General features: G+C 36.2%; 1 protein-coding gene across 8 annotated transcripts in view; it reads right to left on the bottom strand.

Moving 5' to 3' along the window:
• PTPRM (protein tyrosine phosphatase receptor type M) overlaps positions 1-23539 on the bottom strand; it is a 480832-nt gene that overhangs the window by 201945 nt on the left and 255348 nt on the right. For all 8 annotated transcript variants that reach the window (XM_080378965.1, XM_080378966.1, XM_080378970.1 and 5 more), the window contains exons 8-11: positions 18465-18773; positions 15335-15444; positions 11371-11572; positions 6812-6914 (exon numbers count right to left, since the gene is read on the bottom strand). In XM_080378965.1, the coding sequence (XP_080235091.1) occupies positions 6812-6914; positions 11371-11572; positions 15335-15444; positions 18465-18773 (724 nt within the window). The remainder of the gene's footprint in view (positions 1-6811; positions 6915-11370; positions 11573-15334; positions 15445-18464; positions 18774-23539) is intronic.

Raw genomic sequence — 23539 nt, 5'->3', positions numbered from 1 at the left:
GCTTGCCTTATTTATCATAGATTAATTTTTATTAATCGCATTGCTAAATGACAGATAGCATTACATGCTGGGATCTCAGTGACACAAATTGCTACTTAAATCAAGAATCAATGCTCCTTTTACCCAGGGACTATGTTTGAATTCACAGTAAAATACCATGGAAATTTCTGAACAAGCCAGCAGGACATGTGAAACTGCACCACGCGTGCCCACGCAACACGTACCATAAATTCTAACTCAAGCCACAGTAAAAGTCCAAGGACAAGTTCTACTATATAACAAAAAAGAATTACAGCATTTTTACAGCATAAGCAATTATTGTACTGTTCCCTCAATGAAACTGAAATTGACCCTTCTGCTGTAAATAATTATACTTGTTGCTATAAAGAAGTGACAATTATGGGCATTAATAAAACCCTTCTGTACCACAGACATCCTCAAACAAGTTTACTGGCTTCTTTACAGGTTGTAAACCTATGATTTAGAAATAGAGTTTGCAGGCAAGAGCTAACTGTACAGCATAAAATTCAAGCCTTTATGTTTACAGACCCTTAAACAATAGAAAGGATGTTTGTGGCAAGCAAATTAAAGAATGGACAGTAAGTTCCTTTCATGCTCTTTAGATCTTGTGGTCTCACAGTATTTCAAAGGCTATATTTTGAACATGACATTTCAGAATACTAGTGAGTTAGTAACGGTACTTGAAAACATAGTAGCATTATCTCTGCATAACCATTTCTTTATCGTAAACCCACCAAATATCCTGACTGTTTTATCAGTGAGCTCTTGAAAGGCCAAAGTTCATTTTTAATTTTATTTGGAATCTTTCCAAACGTCTCCTGATTAATGTATAATTTTGATATTTCTCTCCTTAATGTGTCTACATGAGATTTTTTTTCTTATTACTGCATTACCATGTCACGTCACTGCGACTAAAAGGAAATTACAATAACATGCTAGATTACATAACGTGCTAGGTAGGAATTGTGAAAGGACAGAGCTAAAACACAGATATTGCAATGCTTTTATTCGCATGTGCTGTTGCCATGTTTTTGCCCACACAGAATGCTAACACGTGTCTTATTGTGCAAATCAGCATCTTCCCTTTTCAAAACTAATTTGTTCACTTATTCTGAATTTATAATCATACTCATGATGTCTGCTTCCATAATTCATGCATGGGAGTTAATGCTGCACTCCTATCATGCAATACAGAAAACAGACTGAGATACCAGTACCTCTTCTCTGAGAAGTGGGTCGCAACTTTGAGGCCCAGCCCTGTAGCTGCCATGTACTCACAACAGCAATGGAAGTGCCCCACTTCTCTTCACCGTTGTGGAAAATAGACTGAAGCTTTTGTATTCAGAGTGCTTGAAGCCTGGCTGCTTTTCGGGTTCCAGTGATATATGCCATGGGTTTCCAAACAGCCTGGATAGCTTGCTAGCTTTTACTTGGATTTCTTACTTGCCAGTGAAAAAGTTTAATCTTCTGATCTGTCGACCAGATGAGTGTTTATGTGAAGTGGTAAGTTTCAAGAATAAAGGTAGGTAATGGCTCCTCCAGAAGGCTGTCTGTCAGATTGGAGGGTCCTGCAAAAGCTCTCAGGCTTCAGATGATTCATTTCTTTGTATGGAAGTGTCTGAACTGACATGGCACAAGGAGTGTAAACTCCTGCTGCCAGCCTATGTAAAAGTGAGTAGACACAGTGACAAAGCAGAGGGGATGGCCAGACATCTAAAAGGCTGATCCCCATGGCCCTAGTCACATTGAAGGAAAGAGATGAGGCCCTAAGCCAACGTCCTCCTACTTTGCAACGTGTGTGAGAGGCATGGGAAGGCAATTGCAACCTTTGCTTCATGTGCAGTGCACAGTGGTTCCAGTGGGGAACTGTTGCATTACATATAAGAATTTGTGGTTTAAAGGTGACCAGCTCAGTTTAATTTACTCCTTCATACCACTAGTCAGTGGGCAGAAGTTAGGTGTCTTCTATCATTTAAGAATCATTATACTATGATAGTTATTGAAATGACTAAGCCACATAAAGAATGAAATACTCCTTGGACTTGGGCCAACAAAGGTTTCTTTACACCATTGTCCTGGTTTCAGCTGGATAGTGTTAATTTTCTTCTTAGTAGCTGGTACAGTGCTGTGTTTGGGATTTAGTGTGAGAATAATGTTGATAAGGCACTGATGTTTTAGTTGTTGCCAAGTAGTGCTTAGCTTAAGTCAAGGACTTCTCAGTTTCCCGTGCTCTGCCAGTGAGCAGGTGCACAAGAAGCCGTGAGGGAGCAGAGCCAGGACAGCTGACCCAAACTAACCCAAGGGATATCCCATACCATGGAACATCATGCTCAGTATATAAACTGGGGGGGGAGTTGGCTGGAAGGGGCTGATTGCTGCGTGGGGACTGGATGGGCATCAGCCAGTGGGTGCTGAGCAACTGTATTGTGCACCACTTGTCCTTCTTGAGTTTTATTCCTCTCTCTCTTTCTTACCTCCATTATTATCACTATTATTATTATTAGTAGTAGTAGTGCCATTATTATTTACTTTATTTCAATTATTAAACTATTCTTACCTCAACCCACAGGTTTTACCTTCCCCACCCCACCCCCACCCGCAAATTCTCCCCCATGTCTCACCAGGGAAGGGAAGTGACTGAGTGGCTATGGGGTACTTAGCTGGTGGCTGGGGTTGAATCACAACAACCATGCATCTTCCTTTGAAACATGCAGTTCCTGTCCCAGGGACCATGCGCAGATGGCCTTAAACCCACCTGTGATGGTGAACGCAGTATTTATAGGGTGCCTTTTAGGGTCTGGATTAGGCCAAGAAGAAATATAAATCTCTGGAATTTAGACAATCTGAACACATCATGAAGTGTTTATCTCATGAAGTAGTAGAAAGGAGTGCTTATCACTTTAGATAGCACGTATTCTGAAATTTCAATGGTAGTTTTCAGCTGCACTTCAAAATACTTAATAACTCAATACAGTCTTTTGGCCTGAAATGTATACATTACTTCTTCAGGGAGGAAAGATTAGAAGTACATTTCAAAATTAAGCACTTCAAGCAAAGAGATGTTTGCCTTATTTTCCCAGCAGAGTTGTTCTTATTCATGCATGTTAAAGAAGCTGGGCACAATGGTGATAAGGGTCATGCGTTGAGAGTACACAAACTGCCTTCGCTCTAGCATACTCTCAGCTTTCAACTCATATAATTCAAAGTTTATTTGCTTCCTTCTGCGTGTTTTCTTTAAGGTATTTTTAAATTATATTATTTTCAATTGCTGCAGTTCTCTCTTTCCCTCTCATCCTGTCTGGGCTTTGCAGCTCCAGGTGGTGTGGGACTGATCCCTCAGCCCAGGAAGTAATCTGACATCCTAAATGCCAACCATGCATTGCATCCACAGGGCATTGCTAGCTGACAGGCTTGGCCCTCCTGTTCCCTCACTTCAAGCTGGAAGAGGAAAGTACCAACTGCCCGTGATGTCTGTAAGACCCAAAGGGGTGGCTGAATGGGCCATTAACTGATTAGCAGGGTTTAATGGGGCAAATGCAGCTGAGCCAAACTCTGTAACAGTAATATGAGAAAGAGACTAGAAGGCAGAGCAGACCCTGGATGATCTTGCCTTCTGTCTTATCCTTCTTGCTCCCTAGTCTGCTGCTCTCGGAGTGCTTGCTGTCGCTAGGTGGTTCTGGTCTTATCTGGGCCAAAACCTTTGGGATGTTTACTGTTAAGGCTTTTTGAAGATGTGGCACAGAATAGCAGGAGGAAGGTGGTATGGTGACAGCATTTTGCTGATTATGTAAGCGAGATAGAAGAAGTGGAAACACTCAACCTTTACCATAGCAAGACTGAATGGAAATCTATGTGACAAAGAAAACTTGCTTCTCTCTGCTGAAGCTAAAAGCTTGCAGGAAAACTTTCCCAGAGAAGGTCACAAGTACTGTTTATAACAGAATGTGGCAAACAATCTAAAGCTCTTTCTAACATAGATGAATATAAATAATACTAAATACATGCAGTTACCAAGCATTAAATTTTTCATTTCTGTGTATGAGCCAGATTTTTGTAATAAATCAGCATTCCTTAGTTTAAGTATATGGAATTGACCAAGCTATGTACCTGCAGACAATGTGGCCCCAGGGTCTTTTTAACTTTCGGCTAACTTGCCCTGAAGAAGTAAAAGTTACAAAAGATAGTGCCTTGGAAGAGAGAGTCCCTCAATAGATGTTGAAATGCACTCATACAAAAAATATTTACATTTATATGCTTTTTATGCAAACTCTTTAAAACTTCACTGACTCTTACATACACATACATCACGAGATGTATATTACACAATTTCCAAAGAACCATCTTCTTAAATGAAAAAAAACACCACCCTTGCAAATTACAATCATTCCAAAAATCAAAATAGCTTAGCCAGCTGTTAAAGAAGTGCACCCATGCATCATTACTGAATGCATTACTGCTTTAAACATATATAATTCCAAAATAATCTCCTTGACATAAACACAGCAACAGCTATAAAACATGCTGGACCTGAAATTGAAGACAAAGCAAGCAGCATTTGCTGTATTAAAACTCTGACAAAATACATTTTAATCATGTCCAGTCTTACGAATTCTAAAACAACCTGGAATGCCATTTGGCCTTGGTGATTTATGTGTACTTTATCATTGTAAACAGAGCTTCCTGAACATCTTTATAAAGTCTGGTTTTTGAATCAACATTTAAACAATCAGCACTGCCCCTTCTCTCCTTTTAGGTTGTGGTGGTTGTGTGCAGAGTCTAAATAAGGTAGAATGTATCAGGATTTTTCATATTTAAGCAGAGAAAAAGAATTTAATCACAGAAAATTTGGGAATTCTGGATGACCCCAGGTATTAGCTTTGTTAACTTGAATGGTAGAATTTGTGATCTCCTTACCCATCTCAGGAATTAAAGAATTTTATGTGACATGGCTGATGTGTTGATCAATAAAACAACAACAATCATTTACACTGCAAGTTTAGTGCAGTTTCAAAAATCTGCATTAACCAAGCTGGTAGTAGTAGTAGCAGAATCAAGAGACAAGGCATTTTGCTTAGTGGCGTGCATAAATGAAATATGACTAAACTTTTAACACCCGATGAATACAGATTAAGATGATAGAATCCGTATGCAGAATGTACTCTACAAGCTATGCAATGACACTGTGCTTGAGACTGTAGTGCACAATAAAATGTTATAGGTATTAAGAAATTCTTTAATTTTCACACTCTGTTTCATTCAGTATTTACATTGTCAGTTTGCAGACAGCATTCACTTATTTTAAGACCTGTTGCAAAGGACCTCGGTAAATTTGCTGCTGTGTCAGGTCTATAGCTTCGTTACTTTAAATCTCTCCTCCTATTTACCTAACCATTCAAGATCTAATTTGGCACACTTTAATCTCTTAACTAGCTCCTTTCAGTTTCAGTGAAGCTTCTGATGTGTCACTACTGCTATAGGAGTCAATCATCTTTAGTTCATGATGCAGATGAAAGGAATGAATTTTATTTTATTAATGGTCTAATATGTTTGTGTTTAAACAATGACTCCAAGCGGTATTATTTTAATCCAGATGCTTGAATTCAGAAGGACTACAGCATAGCTTTGTGAGATACAGTAAGACAAACATCAAATCATTCTGTTTCTAATCTGATCTGCTAAATCAAAAAGTTTCATTAAATCTGTTTTCTCAGCTGGTTCAGGCTTTCCCAAAGTGTTACGTTTTCTTTTTAAAAAGGTGTCTGAATGACCAGCAGGATGGCATTTCCTAAATGCAGAGCTACCTACATATAATACATAATGCAACAATGAATATGTTGCATAGTAAAAACCCAAAATATATGAAACATTGAATACTCGGAAGAAACCCAAAGAACATTTATTTTCATTCACGTATGTATGAATATATAAGATCTGTATTTCCTAGACAAACAGAAATTACCAAAAACCTTAGCATCACAATGAAAACAATTGATAGTCATTCACTATAGATGGAAACTCTTCCTACAGTAACAAAAGAATAAACCTCTGAAAAATCTGTATTTCTCTAATCCGTATTTTCATTGTATACATAAGTATTGAGCCTATTACTGGTCCTCATTCAAAACCTACTGTTTCTTATTCAAAATAATCTAACTATTCCTCTGTTTTCTTCACTGAGAAGCAGGCATCTTTTATTCTAATCAATGAAGGACTTAGACAGTACTGTGTATCTAGCGGTTAAATAAACCTCTACAAATTGGAAATTTATTAACAGGTACTATATGACACTAAAGAATCTGAGCTACTGGTTTTCCAGGTTGATTTTTTTTCCCCTATCGCTGCTATTATGGTCAATTAAATGTAAATACTTTACAAATGTTACAGTACATATTGTTTAAATTGGCTAGCTTACTAAGAGTTCATTATCTTAAATCTGTGAAGTAAACAAGAAGACAATATTAAAGACAGTAGCTCAGCAAAAGAAATGTGATATGCCCTTGAACTTATAACACTGCAGTAAGCAATTACCTTAAAGAAGCCACCCACACAACAGAGCTATGGCTTTGTTCCTTATCTTCAAAGAACAAGCCACTTGCATCTGGATCAAATCCTTTAAACAATACACGAACACTCAACATCAAAGCATTCATTTTCTTCAGTTATTTAATTTAATTAGAGCTAATACAGACATGAATTTAGACACAGACTGTAGTGTAGAAAATCCCTAGAAAACATGTTCAAAAAATTAATCAGTTTGGTTTTAATTTTATAGAGATTTTCCTCCCAGTACCTGACAGGAGCGCCTCTGCTCTGTGCAGGTTTCAGCAAGACTGTCACAGTGCTGTCAGTTTGATTCAAAGGTGTTTCAAGTTCATACGGTGGCATAGAGGGTGCTAGAATAAGAAAAGAAAAGAGGTAAAATTAATCATTATTTTTGTATTTCTTCTTTCAGGAGCTGTATCTTTACTTGAATAGTAAATTTTAAAGACTTCTTCAAATATAAAGACCATATTATAGGTCTAAAAGGCTTTCTGTTACAAGTGTAAGACAACTGTTAAATAACTTCATCCAAGAAAAAACAAAACAACAAAAACAACTAATCAAAACCCCAAAGAAATCCCAGGTCACTACCAATGAGGACAGCAAACATATACTAGCAGGAGTAAGTTTGAAGAAAGTATTGAGAATCCATGACTTAAAAATTAAAAGTTATCTCAAGACAAGCATCTGCAAATGTGCATGCTAAGGAGACTATAGTTTTTGAAACCGAGCCCAGCTTTCTCGGTATGTCAGTTATATTAGGATGCTCTCAGACTTTGTCATTCCTGGAATTTCAGCTAGTGCTGTAACTGTCCTGGGTCTGATGTCCACCACAGACATAATTTACACAAATGAAGCAGGATTATCACCACGAGAACTTATCTTGGTATGAAGCCACACTCGATAGCACTTTTGCAAACTGTGTCTTCATTAAGGAATTACAGTCATGATTAAAACTAATGATGCCCCAGTTACTGTCTTTTACTATTGCTATTTTTTTCAGGGTTAACATCTAGTTGCATTTTTAAGTTTATATTGGATGGAAGGCTGCTCGATTCATTGGTTGTTTACCAGTCTGTTGTATCCTTATTGTCCAGTTGTTAATGAGGATACATAATTAACAGATTTAAAGGCTAAAGAAGCAAAAAGTGGTCATTGCAACGATCTTTTCTGACCACAGGAATAATGCAGGGCAGTGAATCTCCCTAAACTAATTTCTGCTTGAAAAATGAAAATACATTTGGTGAAGGAGAAGATCTTTTCTTTAGCAGGTTCTTCCAATGGCTAATCATACTTTATGTTGAACGTGGAGACATATTTGGCATCTCAACTTATTTAGCTTCATCTTCCAGCCACTGGATACTTTGTGTACCATACTGATGAAGTTACTCAGAGTATATTATGCTCCATATACAGATAATATCAAACTCTAGGTTCCTCTAGCAAATTAAACAGCTCCAACATTTCTTTCAAGTGTGTTTTCTAACCCTTTTCACCTTGCCAGTAGTAGCTGCATCTACTTGAAAAGTATATGAACTTCTCTCTCCTTTATTCATATTACCCTACATATCCAAGTAAGGATTTCATTAACACTTTTGTCCACAACTTTTCAGTTTGCTGTGAAAACATTAACATCTTCATTGCTTTTCATTGATATTTACCAGTTTTGAAATGCTTCACATAGATTAAAAAAACAATTTCCAAGAACCTCCTTATAAGCTGAGAACAGTCCTGGATATAAGGCACAAACATTTTCACTTATCATTTTAAGTAATTCAGGTATCCACTTTGAGAAGCCTAAAAGCATAATACTACACAGCACTTCAAAGATTCAGACACAATTTTCACATATTTCAGTTTAGTGGTTTTGAATATCCAGAATCTGTTCACATAATGTCCCATTCTCAAATTGACCATCCTGAATAGAACAGAAGCACAGAGTAACAGCATCTCCAGAAAGCTGTATAAACTCTGAACATTTTTGGAACATCCAGTGCCATTTCTTGCCCTTGGTCTCCTGCCCAAATCTTAACAAATCTTGTAATCTTCCTAACTTATGACACCTAGTTTCCTACTTGCACTCTTTACTAATCTTAATGTCCCTTCACCAAAATTGTCTCCTTGTCCAGGATATGAGTTATGGTTCTCCCAGTTCCACCTTTTAGTTCTAGCTACTTCTCCACAGGCACTTGGACATCATCTACTCATACTTCTCTCCTGTCTAGGTTAGGTCTCTTTCCCCTCCACCCTGCCCACATGTAAAGAAGGAGTTTATGAATAGAGAAAATAGGAGATACTCTTCTTGTTCACAGGTTTTGCAACTGGACGCCCTGGTCTTTAGTAGCAGAAAGCTCAGATGCACTAAAAGATAAGGCCCTTAGAGGCTCCCTATCTGTGTTGGGCCACACGAAATTGATGAACACACAGCCAAGGCTCTAAAAGCTTGGAGAACTTAAATCTGTTTGGTAAGTTATGGCATCTATGGTGACATTCGCTGCTTAATTCTGTCAAGTTCCCACCATTTATGTGCAAACTGCAACATTTACAAATTGTCCAAAGCTGGACAGATTTTCAGAGTGATGGCTTAGAGTAATGTATCTCTTCTTGCTAAATATTTAAATCCCTGTTTGAAAGAACTTCAGAAATGTACCGGTCACCAGCTTTTTCATGATGCCAGCCATGTTCCTGAAATGGATGCAATTCTTCTTAGTATGAAAGGCAGCATACAAAATTTTAGCTTGCACAGATGACTTTTCACAGTTATATGCAACAAAAAACAGTCTTATGATAGAGTACCCATCAATTTTGATAGCGTGCACTGCTAAAAGCTCTGCTTTTGGTAATACGTATTTACATGCAGATCACTTCATCCATCAGTGCCAATCACACAACTGTAGAATGAAACATGGCAACTATTTACAATACAGAATAGTACTACTCAAACAGTTAAGGTTGGAAATTAAGAGTATTTTATTCAGGTGAAAATGTAGTCTAGAGTTAGACAAAATAAAACTTTTAATCACTCAAATAAGGAATTGGTCAGGATGTACTGTTGCCACCTTATCTGTTTTAAAAAATAGTGAAATCTTTCATTCATAAATTTTCAGCAGTTTTGTTTCACATCTTTCCAAAATGGAGAGCACTGGCCACATCAAGAGTCTCAAAGCCTTACAGTGAGACGACGAGATCATAGGCCAATAGCACTGCAGAGAGGGTACCATATTCAAGAGCTAAAATTTCGACTGTGATTTTTCAATGATACAGAAATGTTCGCATTCTGTTTCTATTTTAAATTCATCAAGACATCGTGTTTAACTACCCATGGACAAGTCATGAACACCCCCTGTTAGCACAGTAACTAACAAGAAGTAATGAGAGAGCGGGGTGCAAAGCAGACAGCTTGCAGAACCTCGCCACATGGTAGCTTGGAGGTTAGCCTCATTCCCAAGCATGCCTGCAGTTCATGCTAATGAGTTTTAGTTGGTGACATGCCAAATTTAGAAAAGAACAATTTAAGATCCAGCACTATTCCCAAATGTCCAGATTCTATTCACTCTCAATAGTTTCCTTCCTTCCTTATTCTAATAAGGGCTGATTCTGCCATCCTAACTCTTATTAAATCTTGTGTCAGAAACTGATTTCTGACAAAGTTTCTACTCAGTATAGGAAAGGGGATGTGAAGTTAATCCCATCTTTACTGATCAGAGTTAACTATATTAAAATTTTCTATAAAGAATAACTTTTAAACTTAAAAATTATCAACTATTTTTTTCCTCTACAAACATCTATATCAGCAGTGTTTTCCACCTTGCATTAACCGACTTTTCCTATAATAAGAAAAGATAAATTGCTCTATTTTTGATTAATATTTGTTACTTTTCATTCCAATGAGGACAGAAAATAAGTGAAGGGGAAATGCACAAAGAATGAAAGTAAAAGAGAAAGATTTTGTACCCAAATGCTTTCCTTTATCCCTTCTGAAATGCAGTTTTGTGCTTTATAGATAAGTCAATTTTCTAGAAATACTATCAAGAGGCCATAGTTCAACTGTCACTTTAATTCCCAAGAAGATTGTAGAGAAGTGAAGAGTAAAGTGATTTCAACTGTAACTTTGCAAAACATTTTGTCATCAATTACATAAGAATTTTAGAGGATGTAATAGTATTGCACCCCATCAGCCAGAGAAATGAGGTGTTCCTCTGCCTGTGGGAGGGCTTTAAAATATTGTTCATGGATCTGCAGAAGTGACAGTCACGCTGCTGTTATTTGAAAACCACTAGTCCTGATGTTCTTGTCTAATAGAGTTTCATATTCACTTCAGTCCACACGCCTGCTAGGAACATAAGCGGGCTGGCAGTTAGCTACACTTTCTAAGTGAGTGCTAGATATACAGTATTTCTGCTCTACTCTCAATTGTTCATGGCTCATTAAAGAGATTTTCCAGCACCGTTACTGTACTAATTTAGAATCATGTCAAGGCTGACTAAGCTCTGAATGAAACCCTCATTCTCATGTCCAAAAAACCCTATGCTGTGTTGCAACAGCAGCTGGCACTGACTGCAGGCACATAATTCATAGCTTCTTGGGTGATAAGCTACAGTTGTGAACAAGAATTTCAAAGTACTGGCTGATACTTAAGCACTTGGAAGTTTTTCAGATATGTTAATATATGTCACTTTGACATCAGGGTTGAACACATATTTTATTTTTTCAATTTGCTGCTTGTTAAATCCTGAAGAAGAAGTAAACAACAAAAGAATTACCCACATCATTATTATAAGCAAACAATAATATTCTTTAATCAAGTACCTGATATTTTAGTGGTGAACTGATTTGTGATTGGAGGTCCAAAGCCTTTAGCTGTGCTGGCTCTGATGGTAAAAGAGTACGTAGTGCCAGGATACAGTCCAAAAAAGAGACAGTGTGTTTCATTTCCTAGCTTTGAGACTCGTCCACTTTGATTGGATAAATCTATTTCTGGGTCAAAGGAACTGACTGCTTTGTAGGTGATCTGCAAAAGAGTAAGAAAGTTATAAACTGCCTTGAGCAGATGGACAGAGATTGCATCTTTATCCAGTAAACCCTTCTGATGTATGCGCTGTCAGACATTTTATGATAAGCTATCTTACTCTCTTATACTCTTCAAATCCTGAATCCCACAAAAGGACACAGAAACTCAGCCATAACTGGTATGAGTTATTACTTTTAGAGATACAGAGACTCAGAGGCAGCTAGATTACAACTCTAAAGGATGGGTTCAGGCTTACATTAATTCCTTCAAGATGCTGGCTTTAGCAGTATCAGTTTTTGAATTCATCTTCCTGTTGGTTTTGATCAGCCACAATAGCAAAACCAAAACAACCAGGTAAACAGATAAGTGAACAACATAGGGTGTAGCCCCCAGTTCCAGCTGCCTTCAGTATAATTACACTTTGCTCTGAATAAGAGTACCCATAAAAGATGATAAGGGCAGCTTAAGGCAAATTTTTCAGAAAGTGGGTAAAGCTTGTATTTTAGGCTAAAGCTTAGCTATTGTAATAGCTAATGCGGAATTTTTCAGGTTGTTATATTGTACCTAGATCAGATTTTCATTTGGAGGAAAGGAGAGATAAAATGTTAAGTAATATATGCAGAGTGTATATCGTATCCTCAGTTCCTTCTTTGATTCAAGCAGTATTTTTAATTTTCATTAGAAACGTTAATATAAGTTCACAGTAAAACTTGATCCAGATTTCTTCTATTAATTACTAATTTCCATGCACTGTAATGAGAATTTAAAAATAAGAAATCCATTAAAAAATTTAAAAGTAAAAATGATTCATCTTTCCTTTTTACTTTTAAAGTTTCATTTGTATGCAAGTAGTTCCAACAGTCTTATTATATAAATTGGTAATTGACATTCTTTTTTGCTATATTTATTCCAAATCATTACCATGAAGACGACACATAAAACAATACACAGAAACATCTAAGTGTCAGTATTACACACCTTAAACATTTGCAAATCCCTAAAAGCTCTGACTTCATGAGAATTGATTTTTAGATGAGCCATCTAATATAACTTCAATAAAGTGCTGAAAATCAGTGATAAAAAATTTGATACCATCTAGATAAACACTGACATTATTTTGGTAGATATAGGCAGATTGCCTACAACTCCTTATCCATAATTTGAACTGAAAGTGCCTTGAAAACCACTCAGCTAATCCTCCTAATTATAACAGGTGACAGAGGAAGATTACACTACCAAATATTTGAACTTTTATCAGTAAAGAAATGAAGGTTACATATTGCCAAAAAAAATCTCCCCTTCTGATGGTAAGTGGTGTTATACCTCTTTGTGGGAGAGTAGGTCATAACCTTTTATGGAGATTTTAAAAGACAGGTAAGACAACTACATTGCAACTATGTTTTATATACAGCTGATCCTGTTTTGTGCAGATATGTAAACTAAATGACCTCTTGCAGCTCCCTTTAACTGTTTTCTGTATTTCTATGATTCCTAACTGGATTTTCCAAGATCTTACTTAAGTTTTATTCAAAAGAATACCCGACTATCAGAGACTCTTCCATCTGTGTTAGATTCTTACAAATTTTTTGCAGTGTTTAGTTATTACATAGCTAAGTGGCTTTTGTTCGGTAATCAATTAAGTTCTTCCATAGATCATGCAGAACACATGAAAAAAAGAAATGTTTTGCCAGGTTAAAATGAACTTGCACTTTTTCTGTATTTTATTTCCACTTATAAGACTGTTTCTACTGGTTTTTTTAACTGATTTCTAATGTCCACCATTGCTAATACCAGTTTAGCTTTGCAGTGACGAAAAAAGGGTATGAGTGTTATTTTCTCACTGGATGTTGACTATTGTTATCAAATTTAGATGAAAACTTGCCAAAAAGGACTAATCCCTTTATTCCTACAACTGTGGACCTGTACTGGTGATAAAAAGAACAAGATGGTATGATTTGTCATTTTGTCATTTCTTCATCTAAAGTTTTTTTTCTTTAAATGTTTGTAAAATAATTGGATTTGCACTGAATTTCACAAAAGCAATGGATACTTTAATACTTGATACTGCAACGCACCGTTTTCCCCACCACATATACTAAAAGACTGTCTCCTTCAGGCACTAAAAACAAATGCTTGGCCCCAGAAAACTCAGTAAGTTATGAGAGGTGCCTACTGAGACATCATCGATAGTCCAAATCAACCTATAAAACACAGGTACTGAAATTTCATCTCACTTGCCTGGATCTTATCCTCTGAGCTACTTCATTAGAGAAAGTATACTTTTATATTTCACCTGAAATATACAATTAAAATAGGTAAAATGACCTGTGATTCACTGTGTATATTTTTTGGTCTCAAAGTAGTTTACCAGTCATATTTACAAAAACTTTGTGATGCATTTTAGGCTTATGAACAAACATCAGGGAAGAAAAATAAGCTTTGAGCAGCTAGGTATCTGTTCATAATCAGCCACCTGACTAGACTGAGTCAGCATCTCTAAAACAAGTGATGGTTTGGTTGCATCAGTCTCTTGGTATCTTTTACTTAAAAATCAATTAAATCAAGTTTCTGATTTAACTGACTGCCTTGCTCCCTCCATCTCTGCTTTGAGGTGTATTAGATAAACAGTATAAAGGATATCTTTTCAATGTTCTCTTCACTGTGGGAATGTTAGGTTCTTTTGATGTTGAGAGACTTGCACAGTCCTGACCACCTTAGAAAGTCTGGCCAAGCTATTTTTTTCCATCTCTGAATATACCTGCACAACTCTCATTACAGCTGATGGAGTTACATATATATACATTTAAGAATGAACTGCATGTATACAGTGCATATACTCTTCAGCAATGTAATTAGACATGCTTGCTTGTTCATGGATAGAAAGATGATTCACCTCTGTGTGTCTCTATGTATGTAAAGCCCTGCATCAATGAAAACGTTAACATATTAAATGAAACATTCTGATCCCTGAAGACAGGCAACTGTTGAACTACTGGAAAGTAGTTAGCTTTATAAAAACTTAATACACACTTGTTCATAACATTTTATCCTCTTATAATAAAATAGTTTTCAAAACAGTATCAACAGGTTACCACTCAATTTAACTTTTCTTTTACACTGCATCTCATTTAGGTGTGTTTTTTTTTTTTTTAACAATGCATTTCAATACCAATTTTATAGTAAGGTCAGGTAAGAAGCTTAACAGTGATTACTGTCTGACAGCTTAATCTCTACAGTCTTTTGTCAATTTTTCTAAAAGGTATTCAGGCAGAGGTTTTACATGAGGAAAAGCAGTGATTTTTAGACATCTAACAGCATACCATTTTTTTGAATTTGCATTTTAAAACTGTTACATTTTTTTAAATTATGCCTGCTTGTTTCTAATACAAAAGGCTTCCTGTAATGAGTCTTATCTATATGTGATGTTGACTGTCACCACTGTGTTATATCTCCTATTTCTTAATAAATTCCCTAAGATCAGTCTTTCAATCTTTTAAATATTTGATCCACATTACTAGGTAGAATGCTGTATCACATGGTTCTAAAAATAGCAGTTTTCTTAAAGCTAATAATACAGCGACATTTTGAGTCCTGCATAATTTACTCCTACATTATTTATTTGATTTTATTATTTTTAAGTGCTACTACCTTCAAAAAGTTTGATTTTACATAAACTGTAAAAAAATTAATTTGCTTACTAATTATGTACTTTCAAAAATCAAAACTATACATAAAAATTAAATCATGGCAAAATGTAGGTACCTCATACAAAGTAATCACACCATATGTTTGCGCTGGCTCTCTCCATTGAAGATATATCTTCTCTTCAAAAGTACTCCCTTGAATGGATTCAAGTGGCACAGCACTCGGGACTAATAGATAAAAAAAGGAAAAAATACTGTTTTGAGAAAAATTTCAGAAGGAGACGCTCTGCTTAACATTTGCGCTGTTGAGGCATAAAAACCATCCCACTATTATTTCGCCAAGATTGAAACAAAGGTCAGGGTAGCTCAGGAGAAGACTTATTTAACAAGACAGTGCTATTAAGGAAACATATGTGTCACCTTCATTGTAAGAAGGAATTAGTGAGAAATGCACTTTTCCCATAAAACTCTACTGATGAAAGAAAAGGACAAATCAGCTTTTTATAAGGAATCAGGCAGCATCTCCAATATAAATTCTTGTAAATAAAATCTACTTGTGATACCTGCTTATCAATAGTGTTGCTGGCCCACAATGAAAAACATATTAAACATTCATTTATGAAATTGGACAAGCATTAATGTAACAAGGGATAGTTTCAACAGACTGAATTAGAATGGTTAGCTTGGAAAGACAAGCCACATGTTGCAAAGAATAGGAATGCTCCCTGACATTAGGCCTGAAGACCTACAGCAGAGTGAACGTAAGGAAATTATGAAGCAGCCAAACTGAAAATCTGACACCATTAATTTTTCTTAGTCTCTTAATTTATGAGAACGACCTCTGAAGAGTGAAGGATGTCAGAATGTTCTGATAAAAGGTATATATCAACTATTCTCATGTATCTACTTGTTTCCTGTTTGTTCTGCAACAACTACCTATCCTTGACTCAACCTCAATGCAATTCTCAGAGAAGGAGATGTGTAAACAGAACATGGACATGTAGCTGTGATTTTATTTTTGTAACAATACTTGCAATGGAATGTGAAAAGAAAATCCTGAAAAATGCCCACAGAACTGTTGTGAAGCATCAGGAATGGATGGGTTAGCATTTTTCCACAAACTGTTTGTGAAAATTCCATAAGAAGATACATTTAACATTTTCCACATGCTAGAGAAAAGAAAGTGGAAACCACTTGCTGCAGTGGTTGATTTGAGACTTTATCATCACCTCTCCGTAGCTCTCCGCAGAGTTCCTTGCTCTCCCAAGGGGAAGCTCCAAGGACACAGGTGATGGTTTCTGATCTGGCTTACAAGTCCTGGATGGACCAGTAAGATTATGCCTTTAAGGCAACCTTAAGTCTAGACACTAAACTGTGCTTCCAAGTAGGAGAGAACTCGGAAAAGTTATTTGAAATCATAAGGTTAATGATTTATGTGTAAAGGAAGAGGAATTAAATACAGTGTAAGTAAGTTGGAAGTATAGTAAAACACTGTGGCAGCCCTCTAAAATTATCTGAAGGCCATAAACTCTGAGGAGTTATGCCACAAAGGAGGTCAAACACTGGCAGAGGTTACTTAGAGAGGCTGTGGGGTAGCTGTCTTTGGAGATACTTGAAACAAAACCATACAAGACCTTGCGTGATCTCATCTCACTTGATCTGCTCTGAGGAAAAGTTGGATTTAGTGAGCTCTGAAGGTCTGTTGCAACCTACATGACTGTGTGAGTCAAAAAATTATGATGATTATTTGGGTCACTATGCTCTGTTGTGTTGCATCAGATTTATGTACTGTACTAAAAATGCATGGTATACTAAAAAGTTAAAATTTTTGCCCAAGGTATTCTCTCAACCACTGATGCTAGTTTTTAATAGGTCTTGGAATAATATAAAGTCCAAGAGGGCCTGGAAAAAAAAAGTTACATACAATTTTAGAGGAAATACATAAATGTCCCAGATAACTGTAAGGTCTTTAGCTTTGTTATCCTACAATTGAACCGAATCAAAATTAGAGGATGACAGCAAAATTAATTCTAATTAAACAATTTTTTGTTTGCTATGCTTTGTTAAATCTTTTGCATTAACTATATATTGCTAAATTGTTAATTTTATTCTCTCATATATTTTGATTAGAAATTAGCACTACACAAAACCAATACAGCTTATATTGAATGATTTAATAGGTTTAAACAACAGACGTAAGTATTTATTGCAAGAAGAACTCTTTATTGCTGAAGTTTTTTTCTAGAAATCTTTCCAACATGTTTGCAGAAAATCTGTCATTGATCTGGAGGAAAATACAAAGCCATTCCTGTTCAGATTGCAGATAATAAAAATGGGAGGAGGACAGATATATAATCTAAAGCAATACCAGTCATTTGATAAGGTTTCTTTAAACGGTATGCAGTTTAAAATAGCTAAAAGCAAGGTCAAAAAACCTAAGGGACACTTGTAGAGGTGTATTAAGGGGCTATACATCAGCACAGAGTGTTCTGGAAAGGTAAAACTGAGTCCTGGTGCATGACCAATTCAACAAGGGAGTCCCATTTTGATACCATTGCTAACAGAGCTCCAGCAAATGCTCTACATGTATAATCACTATAATATCACAGAGGACTTAGGAGGATGGTATAACCTTTTCATGCAATATTGTTAGAGCATTACAAAAATGTGGTGGCCAGTTCTGCTGTCCATGCTTCAAAAAAGACACTCACAATTTAGCTATTGCTCAAAATTAAAAAATAACATCTGAAAACCCCATGTTAGCTGAAAATTACTAAATGGAAGGGAATATCTATGTATTTCAATGTCTATATATAGAATACATTGTCTGAATAAGCAACTAAGAGCATCCCACACTTGGAAAGCCAAGTAGAGAAATAAAAACTGCAAACCAAGAACAAATACTTAATGTTGAGCATATCATTCAACAGAAAAGCTTACATGAGGATACTGTGGACAATCACCTGAAATTTCCTCAAAAATAATACTAGAACTTTTAAGAGGCAAAACATAGTTCAAACACAAGCTGAGTTTAAAGAAGAAATGATTAAATGATGTGTGATGTTATACGTTACGTAAAGGATCATTACAACACTTTTAATGGACCCTTTACTGCCTTAAAATTGGTGAAGCTGGTGGAAAAAGCTGTTACAGATTTTAGTGAAAGCAGAACATGCATTTATACAGAAAAGTGTATTAACTATCAGGTAGCATGCACATACAATGTATATGAAAATACAAAAACTTACCATCTTCATCAGTTTGTACTACCAGTTCTTGGCTTTCTTTTCGTCCTTCGGGATTCATTAGTACTAATTTGATGCTGACATTTGTGTATGGTGATAGATTAGTAATTGTGTGCTGGGGATGTGAACTTTCTGTATCCCAGCTTACTTCTTCTCTCACTTGCTCTTGTCCTCCAGCCTGGTAACGGTAATGGACTGTAAGGTTGTATCGATGGCAACGTGTGACATTATATCCAAAAGGTTCCCAGCAGATAGTGATTTGTCTAGATTTGATCTCCACAACCTCTAGCTTCCGTGGCCCACGCATTGGATCTGCAAAATTACCAACATAATTCTGGTATGATTATTTATTCATATTATAACAGTAAGTAAAATGAGTAAAAAGAACTTACACAGTTCTAAAAATATTGCATATAAGCAGAAACAGAAATTCAATGCTTTATATCTAATAGTGCAAATAACAATAAAAGTATAGGTCTCTGAAAAATCAGGAAGAAAACCCAGTAAGAACAGAGAAGTGTCTCTCATGAAAAACGAAGAGCAAACAAAATACAAGAAAGTTTTTACGCTTAAACTCAAAGTGCACAATACAAGTTAAATGCTTACTTTTTTACCTATCTATTGCTTGCAAAAAATAAGTATGTTCATTTTTTTTAACAAATTTACTTGTGTTAACACTTTTGAAGCAAAAACACTCACAAAACAAGTATCTACAAAGAAAAGGTAATTTTAGAGAAAACTTGCAAATACATGGTGATTTTCTCCAAGGACGGTCTGTAGAAAAAAATCCAAACCAAAACATGTTAGGTCACTCTTCAGCTATTTCTTATTCATTTGTTTTTAAGTTAGATTGAATGCAATTACTCAATATCTATTTGGCCAGGGCATTAAGCTAATATTCCAGTTCCTTTCAAATAGTCCATAGGGTTCTTTTCCCATAAACATTGGTTGTTAATAGCTTCTTTCTTGGTTTATGGTTTTTTTTTAACACATCTAAAATAAACAGTGAAAATACCTCAGTTCATAGCAGTGGTTTAGCAAAGAATCAGAAGAAACAGACAGGAAACACATCAGCTGAGATCCTACTGCATCTATGCTTTCCTAGAGATCTCCCAGTTGATAAACAGAAATAAATCACATCTAACAAAATCATACCCAAGAACTTAGGGCTATCTATATAAAAGAACCAAAGATCATGGTTGATGAAGTTAAATTTTCTTCAGTCCTACTGGTCCCAGCAATTGAGATAGAAAAGTGAACTCAAACTTTTACCATACTACAGCAAACTCACTGAGTTGACACCACCCCCACCCCCATTTTCAAAACACTGTCATTAATACAGCTATTATACATATTTAGCTATAATCTGGGGTTTTTCATATTGGAGCCCTCAACAAGATTAAAGACAATGTCTGGTTTTATCCACTGCTTCACTAGTTAAATACTTAGAAGACTTATAATGAGCTAGAAACCTCTTATACGTAAACAAATTAATATGCATCTTCCCTCTTTTATGTTTATTAATCAACATGTCTTCACTAAGAATGTTCTAAACAATTTACACAGGATTTCATCTTTTTACTTTTTAATAAAATCCCTGCATGCTTGAAATATTTGTTCAAAGATGTTATTCATCTGAATTCCTTGAAGAAAAGGTGTTAGGAAATCACTTATTCTCTCTAACATCTACAAAGCAAGGTATTTTTTTTCCTTCTCAAATCCTCCAGCTTTTTTTTTTTTTTTTCATTTATTGTCACTAGCCAACAGTGTTGATCACCAAGATAGAATAGTTGCCAGTTGATGACAAAATTGCAAAGCAAACCAGATTCAATAACAGATCTAATCCTGGTATCCTTTCTAGTGACTAGACTGACTGGTAAAAATGTCCTTACCAAGGATAAATCACTATAGATCCATTTACTTGCTTCCAACACTCACATATCCCAGCTAAGAATCCTGGTGTTCGGTATGTTTGAGATATTTTCTATTGCTACAACAATTAATGAAAAGCAAACCTCAAAGACCTACAAGTCCTAAGAGTTTAATGTCTTCCTTAAGCATTTACTTCTGCATAATTCAGACATAAATTTTATAAAAAAAAGAGTTTTCATTTATTTTGGTTTCATGTCAGCTTCTAAGCATTTCTTCATTTAAGTGAGACTGAATAGCAAAGGGGATTTGGTGGGTATTGCATAACTGTAATTCTATCTGAATGGGCTAAATAGGACTAGAAAATCAACAAAATTGAGGTGACCCTGACATACAACATTAAGCCGATGAACAAAGCTCCTAGGTGCAGGAATATGGAACAGTCTGTTTAGTTCTGTAGTAGGCAAATCAGAAAATTCACAGGGGAGCTGAGAAATCATTTTATTAGAGACATAAAACTAATTCCTAGCATTTTAAAACTGAAATTGTGGGGCTGTACAAAAAGAAATGGATCAAAACCTATCCAAGATTTCTTCCCAGGAGTAAGATTATCTTATGTCACATTAACTTAATAAAAAGTAAAAGTTAGCCCTCTAGGTAAATCCTTAAGTCATTGGTATGAGAATGACAGATACATTTTCACTTCTAACAAAACAGACAAGGGAAAAAAGATACTAGATTGTAAAAGAAGGAGGAAATATAGCTTTTGTTGATATTCACAGGATAAAGCTCATCAGACAAGGCAAACATCCTGGTTGCATTAGTTCCTGACTTAATTCTGTATATCTATAGTATCAGACAGCTATGCAGCTCATATCTGGTTTTCTCACAGTTCATTCAGAGATTATGCCACTGATAGGGCCCTAGTAACCCCTTCAGGAGGTAAGTGTAGTGTGTCAACCAGTCAATGACAGCACTTAGTGGAAAGAAAGGGAGAGGCAGGATATAAAGAAACCCTGAGACACAGCAGAGAAAAACATATAAAAAAAAATAAAGCAAGACATTATATGATGCACCAGGTGGGAAAACTTCTGGTTTATGGGGAATGTCCACTGAGAAAGTAAGGTTGAATATTCCAAAGACATTTGTCCATGAAAGATCCTCTGAAGATCCTACAGGCCTCTACTACAAAGAATTTACCCACTCTGTGTCTTAAATCTCACTTTTAAATTCTCAAAATGCGCATGGTTAGTGGAATAAATGATGCTTTATTATTTCTTTCATCAAATAAACCTAGTTCCTGAAGAACTACTACTTTATTTGCTTTATTTTATTTTTCTTTCCAATACCATACTGGTTTCACTTAGCAGACAGACATGACTTCATTACAGACCTCAGGATGTCAGTTCTCGTCTACTCTATATATTTGAGTTCTCAGTCATAATAGATGTATATGCTCCAAGTACATGACAATTTTTGTTTAAGATCAGTTAATTCACACAGTAAGCAGGAAAGAGATGAAGGGAAACATGTTTTCTTTTAACCAGAAAAAAAGGCTAAGGTAACAATGGATTATTTGGATCAATAAGCCATGTGGCTGAAAAATAGGCATTAAAAATAGCAGTTGTTGCAACAAAAGACAGAAAAAGAAGTTTTCATTTGATCAAGTTAGCACTGAGCTTCTCTAGAGGTATCGTTGTATTCCCCAGGGGAAATACTTGATGTGATACGGTGCTGAGAGCACAGTACATTGCTTCCAATACACTGGAAAGTACACGCTCTTCATCATGAAGGACACAGAATACTTCAGGAAAGAAAACTGTTAAGCAACACAAAAAGAATGACAGCTAATGACTATGATTTAAAAGGTAAAGCTGAATTAATTACCACAGCATGATGACTTAATTTAGTTGATTTTATTTTCTGCAGGATCTTTTTATCACTTTCCCATGGTGGGTTCCCAGCTTTAAGTGAAACAGTAAGCATTCTGTAAGGATGCTGCTGTTGTGCTCATGAGACTTGCACTAACTATTCCTGTGGCACTTGGAGGCTGTCATTCTAGCAATGGTCTGCTGTTGTTACCTTGCATCAGGTAAGGTAAGCGATTGCTATATAGAGAAGTGTCATTTCACAGTGGTAATCGCAACTGAAATCACATTTTTTAGATTAAAAGATAAATAAGGAGATTCATACCAATCATAAGATATGCAACATATACACCTCATCCCACAGCAGCTATTTGCTGAATCTTTGTTTCTCTCTTACACGGTAAAGGCCCACCTACAGGGGGGTGATAGAGCCAGACCACTTGCTCTGCAGCTCTCTAAATAAACTGAGCCTCTGTTGTTCTTCAGTATTCCCACTTTTTTCTTATGCCTCACTGGTACAAATCATGAGGCAAATGGGGGAAGTAAGGCCTACAAATTCATAAGAAAAGAGGTTTTCCTCCCAAAGGAGCACACTGCCTGTCAAGCCTGAAGCTTAGCCAGGTAGTTCTTACTAACTCCCCTGCTGGCGCCTGCAGCATTTTTCATACTGCTCTCCTTCTGCCAGCTTCAGCAAGGTATCGAGCAGTGAAGTCTGCAGTCGCAGCTCTGACCTGAGGGACCAGCAAGCCCGGTTCTAGCCCCTGGCACTTTAGCATCCCATTTAACTGGTGATCTTGGCTCCTTCTCTGCTCTGCTCTGTTTTCCTGAGAATATGGAGCAGACACTGACAGACAGGATCAATTTCCATTGCAGCTGCAATTCACAGCTCATTTCTCTGGAACTTCACACTTTTACCTCTTACCACAAGTACAATGCTTTTTCAGAAACTCAATTTCAAAATCACAGAGACATTTAGGTATATTTTTAGCATCCTGTCATTGATCATCAAAATTTGGGTTTAGAATGAAATCTCAGACTGGAACTTTTGTCTTTTCGCCACAGACCACACAGACCTACTGAAATAAGAGATGAAGAAAGGAATAAATTTTCTACCACTGCGTGATACTCCAGTAGCTGCAGACATCTGGCATGTGTTACATACTATTTGAAGACATCTGAACAATAGAGATGAAGAATTTACTTCTCGTCTAGGTAAAACATTAGTGTGGTTTAGCTCTGTGACAACTCTTGTGATTTAAATTCCAGATTGGACTCCATTATCCTTCCACAGGAAGTAAAAGATGAACAGAATAAAAAAATACACAAATGTATGATGAAAAC

The sequence above is a fragment of the Falco punctatus genome (assembly GCF_963210335.1).
Source record: "Falco punctatus genome assembly, chromosome: 3".
Lineage (NCBI taxonomy): Eukaryota > Metazoa > Chordata > Aves > Falconiformes > Falconidae > Falco > Falco punctatus.
This window is presented reverse-complemented; position numbering and strand designations above follow the sequence as displayed.